Raw genomic sequence first — 19,900 nt, 5'->3', positions numbered from 1 at the left:
TTGGCAGAACACCCCGTTAAATTATGGTACCTGTTAAAATCTGGTACCCTTGTCACGTCCGCTATGTATCTCGTCACTTGCGCTATGACGTACCGCTTGAAAAAGAGGTGTGATCGTTGAAGTAGACACCAGATTGGTTGAAAAGAAGGTGTGTTGGCGCCTGCGCACAACAAACCTGGGTACCATAATTTTACTTTCAGCGGCTTTGAACGCGCAGAGGGAGGGAGTGACGTAGGGAGGGGAGGAACAACCAACCTGGGTACCGTAATTTTTACTTTCAGCGCCTGTGAGCGCGCGCGGAGGGTACCGTCGATTTACGGGCCACCGCGCATGCCCGAACCAGATTGCACGTAAGTGTTCAAAATGCAATCTGGTTTGCGCATGCGCGGTGGCCCGTAAATCGACGGTACCCTCCGCGCGCGTTCACAGACGCTGAAAGTAAAATTACGGTAGCTAGCCAGGTTTGTTTGTTCCACCCCTCACTGCGTGCGTCCCTCCCTCTGCGCGTTCATAGGCGCTGAATGTAAAATTACACTCCCTTCAACGATCACACCTCCTTTTCAAGCTGTACATCATAGCGGAAGTGACGATATACATAGCGGAAGTAACGAGGGTACCATAGTTTAACTGAACACCTGACGGCCGGTAGGATGAAGCTCGGTTGGTAAAACGATGAGGTAACTGGGCAGTGAGAGAATGATTCCTTACACGGGAGCAGAAGTGCAGTCTGTGGGTGGGCATTATAATGTACTATATTAAGCCAGTCGGACACGCTCCTAGTCACTGTAAGCAGGCTGTTCATTGTTTAGATCACGTGGTGGTAGAGAGAAGGAAATACTAATTTATTCAGCATTAAAGGTGCCTTCTTTAAAATTTGATTTGTAAGCTATTGACAGCAGAGTAGCTGCATAAGTGAGTCATGTGGCCTGAGCGTGGGTATGGACTACTTATTAAGACCAGCGTTTTAGATGACTCTCTTAATACCCCTTTGCGCTAGCGGTGTCTGCGCCTAAGTTATGTAGCGTATCCACTGCCTGTCAAAATGTAGATTTATAACATTTTCTATTCGAAAATGATAAATGAGACATGCCTGCCGACCCGCTCCCTTCCCTGACCACACCATGTCCCCTTTTTTGACCTGGCGTGAGCAGGGACAAGTAGCAGATTGCAGCACAATTAACTGTGCCAGATATTCATCAAAAAGTTAGTGTATATCTGATAATATTTGATCACCTAACTGCACACTTTACACACTCAAAGGAGGTCCCCATTATTAACGAATGTACCTGGTGTTCCGTAGTTAACCACCTCCCATCCGCCCATTGAATATAAACGTCCGGGAGGTGGTTCTCTATCTCTGAATGGACGTTTTAAAACGTCATTCAGAGATCGCAGCTGCACGCTAATCGTGCAGCTGCTGATCGGGTTGCCCACTGTCAGTGACAGCAGTGCCCAGGTGTCCCTGTCTTCTAGATAGCTGTATACACAGTGCTCACAGAGCGCTGTGTATACAGAGCAGGAAACGCTGCCGGAGCCGTGTGAGTGCAGGAGCTGTGAGGTCTTTCAGAGACCTCGATCAGCCCTGCACTGAGGCTGTACAGCCTCTCTGGGGGTGCATTTCTCCTGTAACTGGGGCTACTATAAGAAAAAAAAAAAGTGAAGCAAATGTCCCCCAGAGGTCGCATGTAAAAAAAAAATCCCCATGTAAGGAATACATTATATATTTTTTTTAAATAAGACATATTTGGTATTGCTGCGTCCCTGACGGGTCGGCTCTATGAATATATCACATGATCGACCTAGTCCGATAAACACCATATAAAAAAAAAAAACGGTTAAAATCAATTTTTGTCACCTTACTTCACAAAAAGTGCAACACCAAGTGATCAAAAAGGCATATGTCCCACAAAATGGTACCAATAAAACCGTCACCTCATCCTGCCAAAAATGAGCCACTACATAAGAAAATCGCTAAAAAAAAATATCTCTCAGAACATGGAGACACTAAAACATCAATTTTTTGGCTTAAAAATGCTATTATATTGTTAAACTGAAATTAAATAAGAAAAAGTATACATATTAGGTATCGCATCGTCCATACCTATCTGCTCTATTAAAATGTCACTTGACCGAACCCCTCAGTTGAACGCTGTAAAAATAAATAAAAACTGTGCTAAAACAATTTTTTGGTCACCTTGCCCCATAAAGTGTTATAATGAATTATCCAAAAAATCATATGTACCCAAAAATAATACCAATAAAATTGGCACCTTATCCCCTAGTTTCCAAAATGGGGTCACTTCTTCTGTAAGGGTGCATCAGGGGGGCTTCAAATGGGATGTGGCGCTCCTTTTCTTCTGCGCTCTGCTGTGTGCCCATACAGCACTTTATGACCACATGTGGGGTGTTTCTGTAAACTGCAGAATCTGGGTAATAAATATTGAGTTTTGTTTGGCTGTTAAATGGAAAATCTGCCAAAAAAGTGAAATTTTAAAATTTGATCTCCATTTTCCTTTAACCACTTTAGGACCACAGGTTTATATCCCCCTAGTGACCAGGCCCTTTTTTACAAATCGGCACTTCACAACTTTAAGGCCTCTTTCACACGGGCGTCATATTTTTGGCCCGGATAAGAGGCGTGTGCGTTGCGGGAAAATGCAAGATTTTTCTTTGTAAATGCAAAACATTGTCATGCGTTGCACTCGCGTGAGAAAAATCGTGCATGTTTGGTACCCAAACCCGAACTTCTTCATAGAAGTTCGGGCTTGGGATTGATGTTCTGAAGATTGTATTATTTTCCCTTATAACTTGGTTCTAATGGAAAATAATAGCATTCTGAATACAGAATGCATAGTAAAACAGCGCTAGAGGGGTTAAAAAATAAAGAAATAATAATTTAACTCACCTTAGTCTACTTGATCGCGAAGCCGGCATCTCCTTGTGTCTCCTCTGCGCTGAACAGGACCTGGGGTGAGCTGCTGCATTAAATACCGGTTAAGGACCTTTGATGACGTCACTCCGGTCATCACATGGTACGTCACATGATCTTTTACCATGGTGATTCACCATGGTAAAAGACCATGTGATGACCGGAGTGACGTCATCAAAGGTCCTTAACCGGTATTTAATGCAGCAGCTCACCCCAGGTCCTGTTCAGCGCAGAGGAGACACAAGGAGATGCCGGCTTCGCGATCAAGTGGACTAAGGTGAGTTAAATTATTTTCTCGCCCGTGTGAAAGGGGCCTAACAGTTTATTGCTCGGTCATGCAACTTGGCACCCAAATGAATTTTGCCTCCTTTTCTTCTCACAAATACAGCTTTCTTTTGGTGGTATTTGATTGCTGCTGAGATTTTTCATTTTTCTGATATTAATCAAAAAAGTGTATTTTTAACTTTCTCTGGTTAAATTGTTCAAATGTAATAACCTTTCTATACAAGTTTGTGTCAGAATTTATTGTGCTTCATGTCTTTGATTAAAAAAAATCCAATAAGTGTATATTTATTGGTTTGCGCAAAAGTTATAGCATTTACAAACTATGGTACAAAAATGTGAATTTCCGCATTTTGAAGCAGCTCTGACTTTCTGAGCACCTGTCATGTTTCTTGAGGTGCTAGAATGCCAGGATAGTATAAATACCCCCCAAATGACCCAATTTTAGAAAGAAGACACCCCAAAGTATTCGCGGAGGGGCATGGTGCGTTTATGTATGATTAAATTATTTTTTTTTCACAAGTTAGCGGAAAATGACACTTTCTGAGAAAAAAAAGTTTCAATTTCTGCTAACTTCTGGCAAAAAATAATAAAATCTCCCACGGACTCACTATGCCCCTCAGTGAATACCCTGGGGTGTCTACTTTCCGAAATGGTGTCATTTACTGGGGGGGGGGGGGGGGGGTCATTCAGTGGGGTGTGTTTACTGTTTTGGCATTTTGGGTGGGGCTAAATTGTGAGCAATACTGTAAAGCCTAAAGGTACTCTTGGACTTTCGGCCCCTTTACGCACCTAGGCTGCAAAAAAGTGTCACATGTGGTATTGCCGTACTCAGAAGAAGTAGGGCAATGTGTTTTGGGGTGTATTTTTACATATACCCATGCTGGGTGAGAGAAATGTCTCTGTAAATTGACAACTTTGTGTAATAAAAAAAAAAAAAAAAAAAGAGGAAAAGTTGTCATTTACAGAGAGATTTCTCAAACACAGGATTATAGTGGAAACAGGTACTCTACATCTAGCAGTAATACTAAAGGAGCAATGTACACAGGTATGGTAATAAAAATGCGTATTTATTTTTATGAGAATGCGATAAAAATGAGGGATAAGGGATGTAAAAAAGGAAATTGCAATCTGCAGAGGTGGAGATGCACAATGCAGAGGTGGATGTAGGAGTGGGACAATGCGATGGTGGTTTCCACCTTCAGTGGGTTCAATAGTATCATTGTATCCAGTTATGTGCAGTTCATAAAAGATATAAAAAAATATATATAAAAAATAAATGTATATAGTCTTGTGTGATATCGGATATATAGAAGTATATGGAGATATATTGCAGAGGAGAAGGTATGGTGTTGCCCTGTTTAGGGCTTGCTGGCCGGACACTGATGTTGGTCACAGTAGAAAAAAGATATAGTGACAAAAAGATATAGGTAGTGTGACAGTCGGATACTGCACCTGGTGTGGCATCTCACACACTAAAAAGGGCTGCACCCTGACTGTTTACCTTCCGTGTGAAGTGTAGGTGTCCCGGCTGTTGGAGCGTCCTGGCTGCGCTCTGTGATGGCTGTTTCCCGGTCTTTTGCGTTCCACGTGGGTGTGACGTCACTTGTCTGGCGTCTCGCGTGTCTTTGCCGAACTTAGTTTTCAAGCTTTCGCTGGCGCTCTTTTTTCCATCCAGAAGATTCGGATGTAACCGATTATTTGGAAGCGCTTCCAGGGTAAAATTTGCACTACCCTAACTAATTACACTGCCTGTCACCATTGTCACCACTAGACACACCCCCCGCTAACACACACACCAAAACTCACAACCCTAAAAAGACACCACCACCTCACATAACACTCCCTGAATATGCCCAAAATAAAAAAAATGCATCATTGAAAAACGCAGCGACACCACTAGCAATACAAAAAAACATGGAACCCAAATTAGGGTCCCTAGACATTAAATATACACAAAATCAATCTTAAATATACACAAAATCAATCTAAAAAACGCACCATCGGCAGAAAACGCAGCGGTACCGCAGGAACCACAGTACCCTGATTTAAATTAGAAATCATTAGCCAATAAACAACCAGCACAACACTACACCGTCCACAGTGGAACAAGTACAAAAGAAACCATCCAATTAGCACAGCACACACAAAATCGAATTTCACCTACAAAATTCGCACCCGACTTGTCGCAAATAAATTCAGACTCCACCGGATCTTCTATAAACTAGACCAACTCCCGAAGGAAAAAATCGGACACATCCAAACTTTCGATGGAACCATCATACTAAAAAAATTCGGATCACCTAAATTCGGATCCACCACCCTACATAATACCCCATAGACATTGAATATGTCCATAATCAAAACCAACCTAAAAAGCGCACCATTGAAAAAACGCAGCGATACCACAGGAAACCCAAATTAGGGTCCCTAGATATTAAATATGCCCAAATATAAAATCAATCTAAAAAAACGCACCATTGGCAGAAAACGCAGTGGTACCGCAATAAATACAAAAACTACAGACACCTCAAATAATAAAGGACCAAACCAACATCCAGCACAACACTACACCATCTACAGTAGAACAAGTGCATATAAAGGAAACTACTCAATTAGTACAGCAGGCAAACACAAAACATTCGGATTCCACCTAAAAATTCGGATCCCACCTGATTTCTACAAAGAAAAATTTGGATGCCACCGGATTTTCTACAAACTAAACCAACTCCCGAAAAAAACAAATCTGACACATCCAGACTTTCGATGGAACCACCATACCCAAAAGTTCGGATCACGTAAAATCGGATCCAGTCCAGGTCTTTGAAAGATCCACAAGCAGTATATAAGGCAACATAATAGCAGTCAGAGGGCTACCACTGATGAAGGCAGCTAAGACCTTCGAAACGCGTCTGGTGACTCCCCTCTAAACCTGCAAGAAATTTTACCCTGGAAGCGCTTCCAAATAATCGGTTACATCCAAATCTTCTGGATGGAAAAAGACCGCCAGCGAAAGTTTGAAAACTAAGTTTGGCAAAGACACGTGAGACGCCAGACAAGTGACGTCACACCCACGTGGAACGCAAAAGACCGGGAAACAGCCATCACAGAGAGCAGCCAGGACGCCCCAACAGCCGGGACACCTACACTTCACAAGGAAGGTAAACAGTCGGGGTGCAGCCCTTTTTAGTGTGTGGGACGCCACACCAGGTGCAGTATCCGACTGTCACACTACCTATATCTTTTTCTATTTGTCACTATATATTTTTTCTACTGTGACCAACATCAGTGTCCGGCCAGCAAGCCCTGAACAGGGCAACACCATACCTTCTCCTCTGCAATATATCTCCATATACTTCTATATATCCGATATCACACAAGACTATATACATATATTTTTTTAAATATCTTTTATGAACTGCACATAACTGGATACAATTAACTATTGAACCCACTGAAGGTGGGAAGCATTGTCCCACTCCTGCATCCACCTCTGCACATTTTTTCCATTGTGCATCTCCACCTCTGCAGATTGCAATTTCCTGTTTTACATCCCTCATCCCTCATTTTTATTGTATTCTCATAAAAATAAATACGCATTTTTATTACCATACCTGTGTACATTGCTCCTTTAGGCCCCTTTCACACGAGCGTGACAGATTAGGTCCGGATGCATTCAGTGTGCGTTCAGTGAAACTCGCACTATTTTGCAAGCAAGTTCAGTCAGTTTTGTCTGTGATTGTGTTCAGTTGTTCAGTTTTTTTTCCCGCGCGGGTGCAATGCGTTTTGATGCGTTTTTTCACGCGTGTGATAAAAAAAACCGGAAGGTTTACAACAACATCTCCAAGTAACCATCAGTGAAAAACGCATCGCACCCGCACTTGCTTGCGGATGCAATGCGTTTTTCACGCAGCCCCATTCACTTCTATGGGGCCAGGGCTGCGTGAAAAACGCAGAATATAGAACATGCTGCGATTTTCACGCAACGCAGAACTGATACGTGAAAAACAACGCTCATGTACACAGACCCATTGAAATGAATGGGTCAGTATTCAGTGCGAGTGCAATGTATTCATGTCACGCATTGCACCCGCGCGGAAAACTCGCTCGTGTGAAAGGGGCCTTAGTATTACTGCTAGATGTAGAGTGCCGGTTTTCACCGTAATCCTCTATTTTCATATACCTCCTTTCTGACTGGGTGAATCAGTTCAAAACCAGAGCACCTATACTTTGTACTGATCAGGTGAGCCACCAGTAACCTACTATTTCTCAAACACAGTATGGGTATATGTAAAAATACACCCCAAAACACATTGCCCTACTTCTGAGTACAACGATGCCACATGTGTGACACTTTTTTGCAGCCTAGGTGCGCAAAGGGGCCCAAATTCCAATGAGGGCATTTTTAGACATTTGGATTCCAGACTTCTTCTCACGCTTTAGGGCCCCCTAAAATGTCAGGGCAGTATAAATACACCACATGTGACCCCATTTTGGAAAGGAGACACCCCAAGGTATGCCGTGAGGGGCATGGCGAGTTCATAGAAGATTTTATTTTATTTTTTGGGCCCAAGTTAGCGGAAATTGATTTTTTTTTATTATTATTTATTTATTTTTTTCCTTCAAAGTCTTCCTTTCCGCTAACTTGGGACAAAAAGTTCAATCTTTCACGGACTCAATATGCCCCTCAGCGAATACCTTGGGGTGTCTTCTTTCCAAAATGGGGTCATTTGTGGGGTGTTTGTACTGCCCTGGCATTTGAGGGTCTCCGCAATCATTACATGTATGGCCAGCATTAAGAGTTTCTGCTATTCTCCTTATATTGAGCATACAGGTAATGAGATTTTTTTTTCAGATTTCTTCATTTGCATCGATCAATGTGGATGAAAAAATCTCTGCCCAAAAATGTGCAAAAAAAAAAAGAGGGGAAAGGCGTCTGCCAGGACAAAGGAGCTCCGCCCAACATCCAAACCTACTCGGCTCGTATGCCTTGGCAAACCCGATTTCTCCATTCACATCAATCGATGTTGATGAATAAATCATTGCCAGAATTTTTTTATATTTTTTTTTATACCAAGTGTTTGCCAAAGCATATGAACACCACCCCTCAGCTCATAAGCCTCGCAAACAGGGCTGTGGAGTCGGTAGATAAATGCTCCGACTCCGACTCCTCAGTTTTTTGTACTTCCGACTCCGACTCCCCGACTCCGACTCCTCTGTATTTAATATGCGAATGTATTTTATACATTCCTTGAAGGAAAGAAAAAAAGTTCTTCTAAGCTCTTCTAGCACAGAGAGGTAGTTGGGCAGAAGCTGCTGCCTTCTCCTTTGTGTGCTGATCTTCTGCTGAAGATAGGGCAGTGGGAGGATCCAGGAAGGGACATTTATTTTAAAACATGATTTCCCTAGAAGAATCCCATAGTCATGTTTAAAGTTTAAAGGGACACTGACAGGGCCAATAAGCATATTGAGGTATATATATGGCACTACAGGTCTTATAATGGGTATTACAATCATATAAGTATCCCCCCTGTCCACATTATACATACAGTAAACTTTAAGTTTTATAACCTGCTCCAACGGCCTTCAATCTGCCCAAGGGGCGGCGTTTCACCTCTCTTGCGCCCAGCCAGCCTCCCCAACTGCCGCTTTGAAGCGCCGCCCAGCTCATGAATATTCAGTTTGCTGGGCGGCTTCTGCGGTCCCCGCTCTGAAGCGCTTCGCTTAACAGTGCCCGGCGCATGCGCCGGATCTTGTGAAGTACGGTACAGTAAGCGCCGCCCAGCTCATCAATATTCACTTCGCTGGGCGGCGCTTACTGTCCCCGACTTCACAAGAGCCGGCGCATGCGCAGGGCACTGTTCAGCGCTTCAGAACGGGGACCGCAGAAGCCGCCCAGCAAACTGAATATTCATGAGCTGGGAGGCGCTTCAAAGCGGCAGTTGGGGGAGGCTGGCTGGGCGCAAGAGAGGTGAAACGCCGCCCCTTGGGCAGATTGCAGACCTTGGAGCAGGTTATAAAACTTAAAGTTTACTGTATGTATAATGTGGACGGGGGATACTTATATGATTGTAATACCCATTATAAGACCTGTAGTGCCATATATATACCTCAATATGCTTATTGGCCCTGTCAGTGTCCCTTTAAGATAACATTCTGAGTTTACACGTTTTATAGCCTTAGCTGAATGACAGCAGTTTTTCCAATGGTTTACAGCTTCAGTCTTGAACTATTGACCCTCCATTCCCTTCACTTATACAAGTGTCTCTAGTCCTGCAAAACACATATTTACTTAATCCCTTATCAGTGAGAGGCTAGGTAAACCATGGGCATTGTGTTCCCTGTAACATCAGAACACAACACAATGGAAAGTATATGTATTGCCACTCCTAATTGTGCATTGCGTGCCATATAGTGAAGCATATGAAAAGCATGCTTCTTCACATCACTGAACGCGTTTGTTTTGCGGTTACGTGAGGCACTGCATGCATTGGCCTTTATTCTTACAGTAGAGAAGTCATTAATTATAACTGTTTATGAATTCGGACATTTAAACTTGCTTTTTTTTTTTTTTATTCCAATTTAAATTTAGTAGGAGTCGGAGTCGGTTCATTTTTTGCCGACTCCGACTCCGACTCCAGGTACCCAAAATTGACTCCGACTCCTCGACTCCGACTCCGACTCCACAGCCCTGCTCGCAAACATATATTTTTTACTGCAGAGGAGAAATCTCGTCTTGCAGCGCCGCCTACACCGACTTTTGTGTAATCTGACAGCAGCGCAATGCTTCTGTCAGAATGTACATCAGTGCTGCAGCTGGTTGATCGGATATGGCTTAAGTCTCGGGCAAGGACAATGTGTAGACTTGACATTGAGGAGGAGTAGTCTCTAGCAGCATGTCTATGTAGCAATCATAAGGCTGCTATTGAGGTTAGTGTCTCAGACTCTATTATCAAAGACATCAACATAGCTGGCTTAAGTGGGAAGCAATCATTGCGGATTTTGTGAAACAAATAGAACTTGGAGAGACTGTACTGGTGTCGGGCATTGGAAATGACATGCAGAACCCCAATGTAGAATATGCCCCAGGTTCCAGTCCTGTGCTTTGCAGGCTGAGTGCTCTGTTTGGATGCACTCGCAGCCAGGGAGAAGATAACCAGCCCCAGGAGAACTTCAAGTCCACGCCTAGTATAACCAAGTCTCCTCATTAGCATATGAGGCGCCAAAAGATACGGGGACCACAGCGGGTTAACGGGGGTGTTTTTTGAGGGAAAAAATTGCCAAGTCATCACTGGGGGACGACTATAGGGTAGTATAATAATTAGATTCTAGATATCCAGGTGAAAGGTGCTCTTTAAATAAAATTTGCCACTTGAAACTTTTTAGTCTTTAAATTTTCATGAGTTTTATTGTTATGTTGACTCTAGATGCTTGTGTTGTTAATGATATATTGCTCTGTTTGATCTTCGTTTATTGCTAAGTAAATATATTAATTTACTTCTCTTTCTGTATACAGAATGGCAGAGAAAACACCACACGTGAGAGAGGAAACAAAGGCATCAGACTTTGCCGAGCCACAAGACAAAAATGATTGTCCTGGACCGTCAAACACTTCAAGCCATGTTTTTTGTCCTCATGGTCCTGAAATGTCAAGTAGAAAAGTACAGTCCATCATACAGATTAACCGCTATCAGATCCAGGCTGTGGAAACTGCACAGCAAGCCCTGGAACTCCAAGGGCTTGGCTTAGCAGTGTATGACCAAGAAGTGTTGGAGCGTGAAGTACTCCAGCAAGTTAATAATGCCGTAAATGAGGCCAATCGAGATGCACGAGTAGCTGAAGCTGAGAAAGAACAGCAAGAACTTAAGAATGAGTTGAGGTAAGAGTATGTAGACCAGGGATCAGCAACCTCTGGCTTTCCAGCTGTGGTGAAACTGCAACTGGGATTTGGAGTTTTACAGCAGCTGGAGTTTGGAGACTCCTGATATAGACTTTTGAAACACACTTGTTAAGGAACATTGTTATATTAGTGTATTTATATGCAAATTAGAAACTCATTCTAAAGGAAGAGTGACCTATCTGTAGCTTGCTGTTTTGAAATGCTTGCATATGTTTTTGTTCTCATCAAGCACTGCCTTGAAAATAAGTCTCCATACACCAGCAGGATCTGTTTAACCAGCTCCTTTCCCCTAGCTTAAACCCCCTTAACCTCTTAAGGACACATGACGTACTGGTACTTAAGGACACATGACGTACCGGTACGTCATGTGTTGTTCCGATCACTGCCGCCCCCGGCCGGCGGTGATCGGAACAAGGTGCCTGCTCAAATCATTGAGCAGGCACCTTGGCTAAATGTGCAGGTGCCCCCATGTCGGTGATCGCAACAAACCGCACGTCAATTCAGACCTGCAGTTTCCTGCGCTTTCTGCAGTTTCTGACCCACGCGGTCCCTGACCACGGGGATCAGAAACTTTATTGTGCCTAAAGTATATATGTTTCACCCCTCCCCCCCCCACCCCTGAATGATTTTATGTCCGCAGGTTGCGGGAGGCGGGCGGTGCGGCAGGCGGGATCGCGTTCCCCCACCCGCCTCCGCTTTAATAATCGTTAGTGGCCAGTGGGTATACCAGGGACACCAAGGTATAGACGGCTGACATCTGTGATGCGATGTCAGCCGTTTAACCCTTTCCATACCGTGGTCCATACGGACCGCTGTATGGAAAAGGTTAACAGCTCAGGGAGCTCCCTCCCTCTCCCATCGGGGGGCTGCTGTGCCTTTGCAGCCCCCCGATGGAGAGGGAGAGAGCCCCCAGACAGCCCCCCTCCTTACCCTTCCCCGTCTGTGCAGTTGTGGCCACAACTGAGCAGACAGAGAAGGTTCCCATGGCAACAGGACGCCTTCTGAGGCATCCTGCTGTCCATGGTGCTGAACAGATCTGTGCTAAAGGCATATATCTGTTCAGACAAAGTGTAAGTAAAGTACAGTACCCTATATAGTGTACTGTATTATACAGACATCAGACCCACTGGATCTTCAAGAACCAAGTGGGTCTGGGTAAAAAAAAGTGAAAAAAAAATGTAAAAATCAAAAACACATTTATCACTGATTAAAAATGAAAAAAAAAAAAAATTCCCTACACATGTTTGCTATCGCCGCGTCCGTAACGGCCTGATCTATAAAACGGTCATGTTACTTTACCCGAATGATGAACGCCATAAAAAAATAAATAAAATTCAACTATGATGAAATTGAAATTTTGCCCACCTCACTTCCCAAAAAGGTAATAAAATTAATCAAAAAAAGTTGCATGTACGCTGTGACGAAACCAACCTCGCCACGGTGTTTTGGAGGGGGCTGGTTGCTAGCCTCTTGCCTCAGGATTATGGCCCATACTAACTTTAAAGAAAACAGGCCGGCCGCACAGCTTAAATCTGTCTTTTGGAATTGTGTTTTATGTTATTATGCGTTCGGTTAAATTGTATGTTATGTGAGGGCACCCAGATAGCTAATATTATTGTATTCGTGTATTCTGAGTGCCATTCACCTAATGATATGCACTCAGACTTGAGCTATCTGGGGATATGTTAAATGTCTGTGTTTGCTGGGAGGGTGTGCCATTGTGTGTTTGGGTGGTGATTCCTGTCCTGTTGTCTCCACGTGTGTATTGGTGTTTTCCCTTTGTCCTGAGACATAATTGGATTGCTCCTCGGGTGTCGCCAGGCAGAGAGGAGGAAACCATGATGCATTGTGGGGATGTGTTGTGTCTGTGTATCCTGAATTTCTGCATATCTGTCCTGTGTCGCAGTCTCCATTCTGGTCCCCTAAGGGCGTGGCCACCAGATGGGGACCTGCATAAATACGGGCGGGTAGCCCTCAATAAAGTGTTCCTGTTTTATCCTTCATCATGCTGAGACTGGTGTTTGGATAACTGATCAAACTGGGGGATTGCTATACGCTGAAGATTTGCTATACTCCCCTGGCATAACTACTAGCTCTTGTAAGAGCTGTTCCTGCTCTCTGGCTGGAGGAGAGGTTCACCCACTGGAGCCTGGAGCCTGGTCGTAGGTCCAGCGTGGGTGGAGGACGGTGAGACCCCAACCAAGCTGCGGCGGTTCGTGGGGTCTGTAGGGCGTACGGTGTCAAGTGGAGTGCTTGGAGTCCTCGGAAAGCACTAGGAGCATCTATCGACGGAGGTACCCGGTCGGGGTGCTAGGAGATCCGTTAAAATTGTAACAATCAAACCGTCATCTCATCCCGCAAAAATCATACCCTACCCAAGATAATCGCCCAAAAACTGAAAAAAACTATGGCTCTTAGAATATGGAAACATTTGTTTCAAAAATGAAATCATTGTGTGAAACTTACAGAAATAAAAAAAAAAAAGTATACATATTAGGTATCGCCGTGTCCGTATCGACCAGCTCTATAAAAATATCACATGACATAACCCCTCAGGTGACCACCGTAAAAAAAAAAAAGAAACTGTGTAAAAAAGGCAATTTTTTTTGTCATCTTACGTCACAAAAAGTGTAATAACAAGCGATAAAAAAGTCATATGCACCCCAAAATAGTTCCAATCAAACCGTGAGGCCCTATTTAAGATAATCGCCCAAAAACTGAAAAAACTATGGCTCTTAGACTATGGAGACACTAAAACATTTTTTTTGTTTTAAAAATGAAATCATTGTGTAAAACTTACATAAATAAAAAAAAAATGTATACATATTATCTATCGCCGCGTCTGTGACAACCGTCTCTATAAAATTTCCACAAAAAAGCTATTTCTTGTTATATATCTGTAAAGAATAAATCAAGGCAACTGGACGTACTGTAGATTTCTTGAAAACGTTTCACTCGTTCTTCCAACGAGCTTTCTCAATTCTCAGAATTGAGAAGGCTCGTTGGAAGAACGAGTGAAACGTTTTCAAGAAATCTACAGTACGTCCAGTTGCCTTGATTTTATTCTTTACAGATATACCATGACCTGGATAAATGAGAACCTTCACAGACATATTTCTTGTTACCTTGCCGCACAGAAAGTGTAATATAGAGCAACCAAAAATCATATGTACCCTAAACTAGTACCAACAAAAATGCCACCCTATCCAGTTGTTTCTAAAATGGGATCACTTTTTTGGAGTTTCTACTCTAGGGGTGCATCAGGGGGGCTTCAAATGGGACATGGTGTCAAAAAAACCAGTCCAGCAAAATCTGCCTTCCAAAAGCCGTATGGCATTCCTTTCCTTCTGCTCCCTGCCGCGTGCCTGTACAGCAGTTTACGGCCACATATTGGGTGTTTCTGTAAACGTCAGTCAGGGCAATAAAGATAGTCTTGTTTGGCTGTTAACCCTTGCTTTGTTAGTGGAAAAATGGGTTAAAATAGAAAATTAGGCAAAAAAATGAAATTCTCAAATGTCAGCCCCATTTGCCATCAACTCTTGTGCAACACCTAAAGGGTTAACAAAGTTTGTAAAATCCAGTTTTAAATACCTTGAGGGGTGTAGTTTATAGAATGGGGTCATTTTTCGGTGGTCTCTATTATGTAAGCCTTGCAAGGTGTCTTCAGACCTGTAGTGGTCCCTAAAAATTGGGTTTTTGTAAATTTCGGAAAAATTTCAGGATTTGCTTCTAAACTTCTATGCCTTGTTACATCCCCAAAAAATAAAATATCATTGCCAAAATAATTCAAACATGAAGTAGACATATGGGGAGTGTAAAGTCATCACAATTTTTGGGGGGAATACTATGTATTACAGAAGTAGAGAAACTGAAACTTTGAAATTTGCAAACTTTTCAAAATTTTAAGTAAATTAGTTATTTTTTTCATGCATAAAAACTTATTTTTTTTACTTCATTTTTCCAGTGTCATGAAGTACAATATGTAACGAAAAAACAATCTCAGAATGGTCTGGATAAGTCAAAGCGTTTTAAAGTTATCACCACTTAGGCCTCTTTCACATGGCCGTTGCGGAAACATGTGCGGGTGCATTGCGGGAACACCCACGATTTTTCCGCGCGAGTGCAAAACATTATCATGCGTTTTGCACTCGCGTGAGAAAAATCACGCATGTTTGGTACCCAAACCTGAACTTCATAGAAGTTCAGGCTTGGGATCGTTATTCTGTAGATTATATTATTTTCCCTTATAACATGGTTATAAGGGAAAATAATAGCATTCTGAATACAGAATGCATAGTAAAATAGCGCTAGAGGGGTTAAAAAATAAATAAAAATAATTTAACTTGCCTTAGTCCAGTTGTTCGCGTAGCCAGCATCTCCTTCTGTCTTCATCTTAGCTTTGTGTAGCAACAAGGACCTTTGGTGACGTCACAGTCATCACATCATCCATCACCATGGTAAAAGATCATGTGATGACTGTAAGTGCGCGTCGCCCGCAGATCCCCCATAAGTGCGCGTCGCCCGCAGATCCCCCATAAGTGCGCGTCGCCCGCAGATCCCCCATAAGTGCGCGTCGCCCGGTCCCATAGGCGCGTCGCCGCCGGTCCCCATAAGTGCGCGTCGCCCGCCGGTCCCCCATAAGTGCGCGTCGCCCGCCGGTCCCCCATAAGTGCGCGTCGCCCGCCGGTCCCCCATAAGTGCGCGTCGCCCGCCGGTCCCCCATAAGTGCGCGTCGCCCGCCGGTCCCCCATAAGTGCGCGTCGCCCGCCGGTCCCCCATAAGTGCGCGTCGCCCGCCGGTCCCCCATAAGTGCGCGTCGCCCGCCGGTCCCCCATAAGTGCGCGTCGCCCGCCGGTCCCCCATAAGTGCGCAAAAGCTTTCCGCTTACTTTTGACAAAAAATTAAATCTTTCATGGACTCACTATGCCCCTCAGCGAATACCTTGGGGTGTCTTTCCGAAATGGGGTAATTTGTGGGGTATTTATTCTGCCCTGGCATTTTAGGGGCCCTAAAGCGTGAGAAGAAGTCTGGAATATAAATGTCTAAAAATTCTTACACATTTGGATTCCGTGAGGGGTATGGTGAGTTCATGTGAGATATATTTATTTTATTTTTTTAACAAGTTAGTGGAATATGAGACTTTGTAAGGAAAAATTTCCGCTAACTTGTGCCCCAAAAAAAATCTATGAACTCGCCATGCCCCTCAAAAGTTATCTTTTTATAGCGCTGCAGTCATTTTACAGTGTTTTTGCAGTGGTGGGGCGGACTGAACGCAAGTGTGCGCACAAGATCAGGCCCGATGGGGCGAACACTGCGTTTTTTGTAGAGCCTATAGAACATGTCCTGATTTCATGGTACTTAAGGACACAGGGCGTACCTGTACGTCCTGTGTATTTCCGATCACCACCGCACGGTGATCGGAACAAGCTGCCTGCTCAAAAACAAACAAATGTCATTCTTTGTTGACATTTTGTTGTCAACTTTCAAAGTATACATGTTAGGTATCGCCACGTCCGTATCGACCGGCTCTATAAACATATCACATGACCTAACCCCTCAGATGAACACCATAAAAAAATAAAAACTGTGCTAAATAAATAATCCAATTTTTTTTTGTCACTTTACATCACAAAAAGTACAACAGCAAGTGATCAAAAAGGCGTATGGCCACCAAAATAGTACCAATCTAACGATCGCCTCCTCCCGCAAAAAATGAGCCCCTACCTATGATCGCCCAAAAACTTAAAAAAAACTATGGCTCTCAGACTATGGAAACACTAAAACATGATCATTGTGTTAAAAAAATAAATAAAATAATAATATTATGTATCTCCGTGTCCGTGTAAACCTGCTCTATAAAAATACCACAGGATCTAACCTGTCAGATGAATTTTGTAAATAACGGTGCCACACAGCTATTTCTTGTTACCTTACCTCACAAAAAGTGTAATATAGAGCATCCGAAAATCATATGTACCCTAAACTAGTACCAACAAAACTGCCACCCTATCCCGTAGTTTCTAAAATGGGGTCACTTCTTTGGAGTTTCTACTCTAGGGGTGCATCAGTGGGGCTTCAAATGGGACATGGTGTAAAAAAAAACAATCCAGCAAAATCTGCCTTCCAAAAACCGTATGGCATTCCTTTCCTTCTGTGCCCTGCCGTGTGCCCGTACGGCAGTTTACGACCACATATGGGGTGTTTCTGTAAACTACAGAATCCGGGCCATAAATATTGAGTTTTGTTTGGCTGTTAACCCTTGCTTTGTAACTGGAAAAAAAAATATTAAAATGGAAATTTGGCAAAAAATTCTTGTGGCACACCTAAAGGGTTAACAAAGTTTGTAAACTCAGTTTTGACTACTTTGAGGGGTTTAGTTTCTAGAATGGGGTCATTTCTGGGTGGTTCAGACCTAAACTGGTCCTTTTTAAAAAGTGGGTTTTTGAAAATCTCTTCTAAATTTGCTACTAAACTTCTAAGCCTTGTAACGTCCCCAAAAAATAAAATGTTGTTCCCAAAATGTTCCAAACATGAAGTAGACATATGGGGAATGTAAAGTAATGACTATTTCTCGTACTTTTTTCCATTGGAGGACACAGACCATGGGTATAGCTTGAGGTATTAGTAGGAGGGACACTATGCAAACATAAAAGAGCTCTTCCTCCTCCTCGGGCTATACCTCCAGGCTCCACCAGGAGAAACACAGTCTTTGTTTAGTGTCTGGTGAAGGAGGTTGACACTTGTTGATTCGTCTCCTTTTTTTAAAATTTTCTTCTAGATGGGGAAGCAGGTCGGCATAGCTCCTTCCTGTTGCCCCATGGAGTTGTCACGGATGGTGTAACAGGAAACAAGAAGTTACAAATAAGGATCCGACTGGCTTGATTCGAAACTAAGGAACAAAAGGGTGACCCCTATTTAAGCCCTGAAACTCTCCCTGTCTTCTCAGTCCATTCAAAGATCTCTATGATAGAAAATTGCATGCCCTCGTGCCTCGACTGTATGACACCTGAACACCCTATAATAGTGAGGGGACACGACCACCGACTCCCTACACTTAATACGGAAGGCGTCAGGGTCACCTAGGATCAAGCAAACAGGAAAACACAAATCAATGAACAGAGTTATCTGTAGAAGCATCAGTAGTAGCATCCAGCATGTACACACTCCAGGAAGTTGTATAAACCGCAAAGTGATGCAGTATGGGAGGGGATTTAAAGGGATGCAATCAGTGCAACTAGATGACATCTGAGAGCGGGAAACAAGATGACAAAACGAAAGCAAAACAAAAGAACCTCAAGCAGGAGGTTCTGAAGAACGTCTGTCAGAGCTTCTCTGATGTCTGGCGGTGACAGTACCCCTCCTTCTACGAGTGTACTCCGGACACTCAGAGCCCACCTTCTTTAGGATGGGACCTATGATGAGACGAGTGGCCTTAATGTGCGTCACTGGGACCCACATCCTCTCCTCAGGACCATAACCCTCCCAATGAACGAGGTACTGGAGAGAACCGCGGACAACACGAGAATCCACAATCTGAAATTCAAGATTACCATCAACCACAATCGGAGGAGGAGGCAAAGAGGAGGGTATGATGGGTTGGACATAAGGTTTTAATAGGGACTTATGAAAAACATTATGGATCTTCCAAGTCGGAGGAAGATCAAGACGGTAGGCAACAGGATTGATGACTGACAAGATTTTGTAAGGCCCAATAAACTTAGGACCCAACTTTCAGGAGGGAACCTTCAATTTGATATTATTAGCAGACAACCACACCAGATCACCAACATTCAGGTCCGGACCAGGCACACGTCTCTTATCCGCCACACGCTTATATCTCTCACTCATGCTCTTTAGATTATCCTGAATCTTTTGCCAAATAGATGACAAAGACTAGGAGAATCTCTCCTCATCAGGTAAACCATAAGACCCCTCTCCCAGAATGTCCCAAACTGCAGATGAAACCCATATGCATCAAAAAATGGAGACTTATCAGAGGACTCCTGACGACAGTTATTTAAAGCAAACTCAGCAAGGGACAAAAAAGAACACCAATCCTCCTGATTCTCTGCCACAAAACAGCGCAGATATGTCTCCAGATTCTGATTGACGCGCTCTGTCTGGCCATTCGACTGCGGGTGGAAAGCAGAAGAGAATGACAACCGAACCCCCAAGCGAGAACAGAAGGCCTTCCAGAATATGGAAACAAACTGCGTGCCCCTATCAGAGACTGTCTGAAGGAATACCATGCAATTTGACAATGTGATCAATAAATGCCTGCGCCAGCGTCTTGGCATTGGGCAACCCAGGAAAAGGAATGAAATGCGCCATTTTGCTAAAACGGTCCACCACTACCAGAATTACAGTCTTCCCCGAGGAACGAGGCAGGTCCATAATGAAATCCATGGACAGATGTGTCCAAGGACGGGAAGGAACGGGTAACGGAAGAAGAGGACCTGATGGCCGTGAATGAGGGACTTTGGCACGAGCGCAGGTCTCGCAGGCTGCCACAAAACCCTCAACTGACTTACAAAGTGCCGGCCACCAGAATCTCTGAACGATGAGATCCACTGTGGCTCTACCCCCCCCGGGTGCCCAGCAAGGACAGTATCGTGGTGCTCCTTAAAAACCTTGTGTCTTAAAGCGAGAGGCACAAACAACCTCCCAGGAGGACAAAGATCAAGAGCCTCTGCCTGGGCTGCCTGAACCTCTGCCTCCAATTCAGGATAAAGAGCAGAGGCCACCATACCTTCAGCCAAAATGGGACCCGGGTCTTCAAAATTCCCACC

General features: G+C 43.7%; 1 protein-coding gene across 3 annotated transcripts in view; it reads left to right on the top strand.

Annotated features, from left to right (window-relative positions):
• The first annotated feature begins 410 nt into the window (after positions 1-410).
• Positions 411-19,900, top strand: part of ERCC6 (ERCC excision repair 6, chromatin remodeling factor) — a 241,077-nt gene continuing 221,587 nt past the window's right edge. For 2 of the 3 annotated variants that reach the window (XR_006390375.1, XM_044297289.1), the window contains exons 1-2: positions 411-677; positions 10,728-11,090. Coding sequence is in view for 1 of the 3 variants with exons in the window: in XM_044297289.1 (XP_044153224.1) it covers positions 673-677; positions 10,728-11,090 (368 nt within the window). In the remaining 2 variants the exon portion in view is untranslated. Of the gene's footprint in view, positions 678-10,727; positions 11,091-19,900 lie in introns of those variants that run through there. The other variant, XM_044297290.1, reaches the window with a different exon arrangement.

Source organism: Bufo gargarizans, chromosome 6 (genome assembly GCF_014858855.1).
Source record: "Bufo gargarizans isolate SCDJY-AF-19 chromosome 6, ASM1485885v1, whole genome shotgun sequence".
In the NCBI taxonomy this organism is placed as follows: Eukaryota; Metazoa; Chordata; class Amphibia; order Anura; family Bufonidae; genus Bufo; species Bufo gargarizans.
Note: the sequence above shows the minus strand (reverse complement) of the source record. Positions and strands in the feature narration are given on the sequence as shown.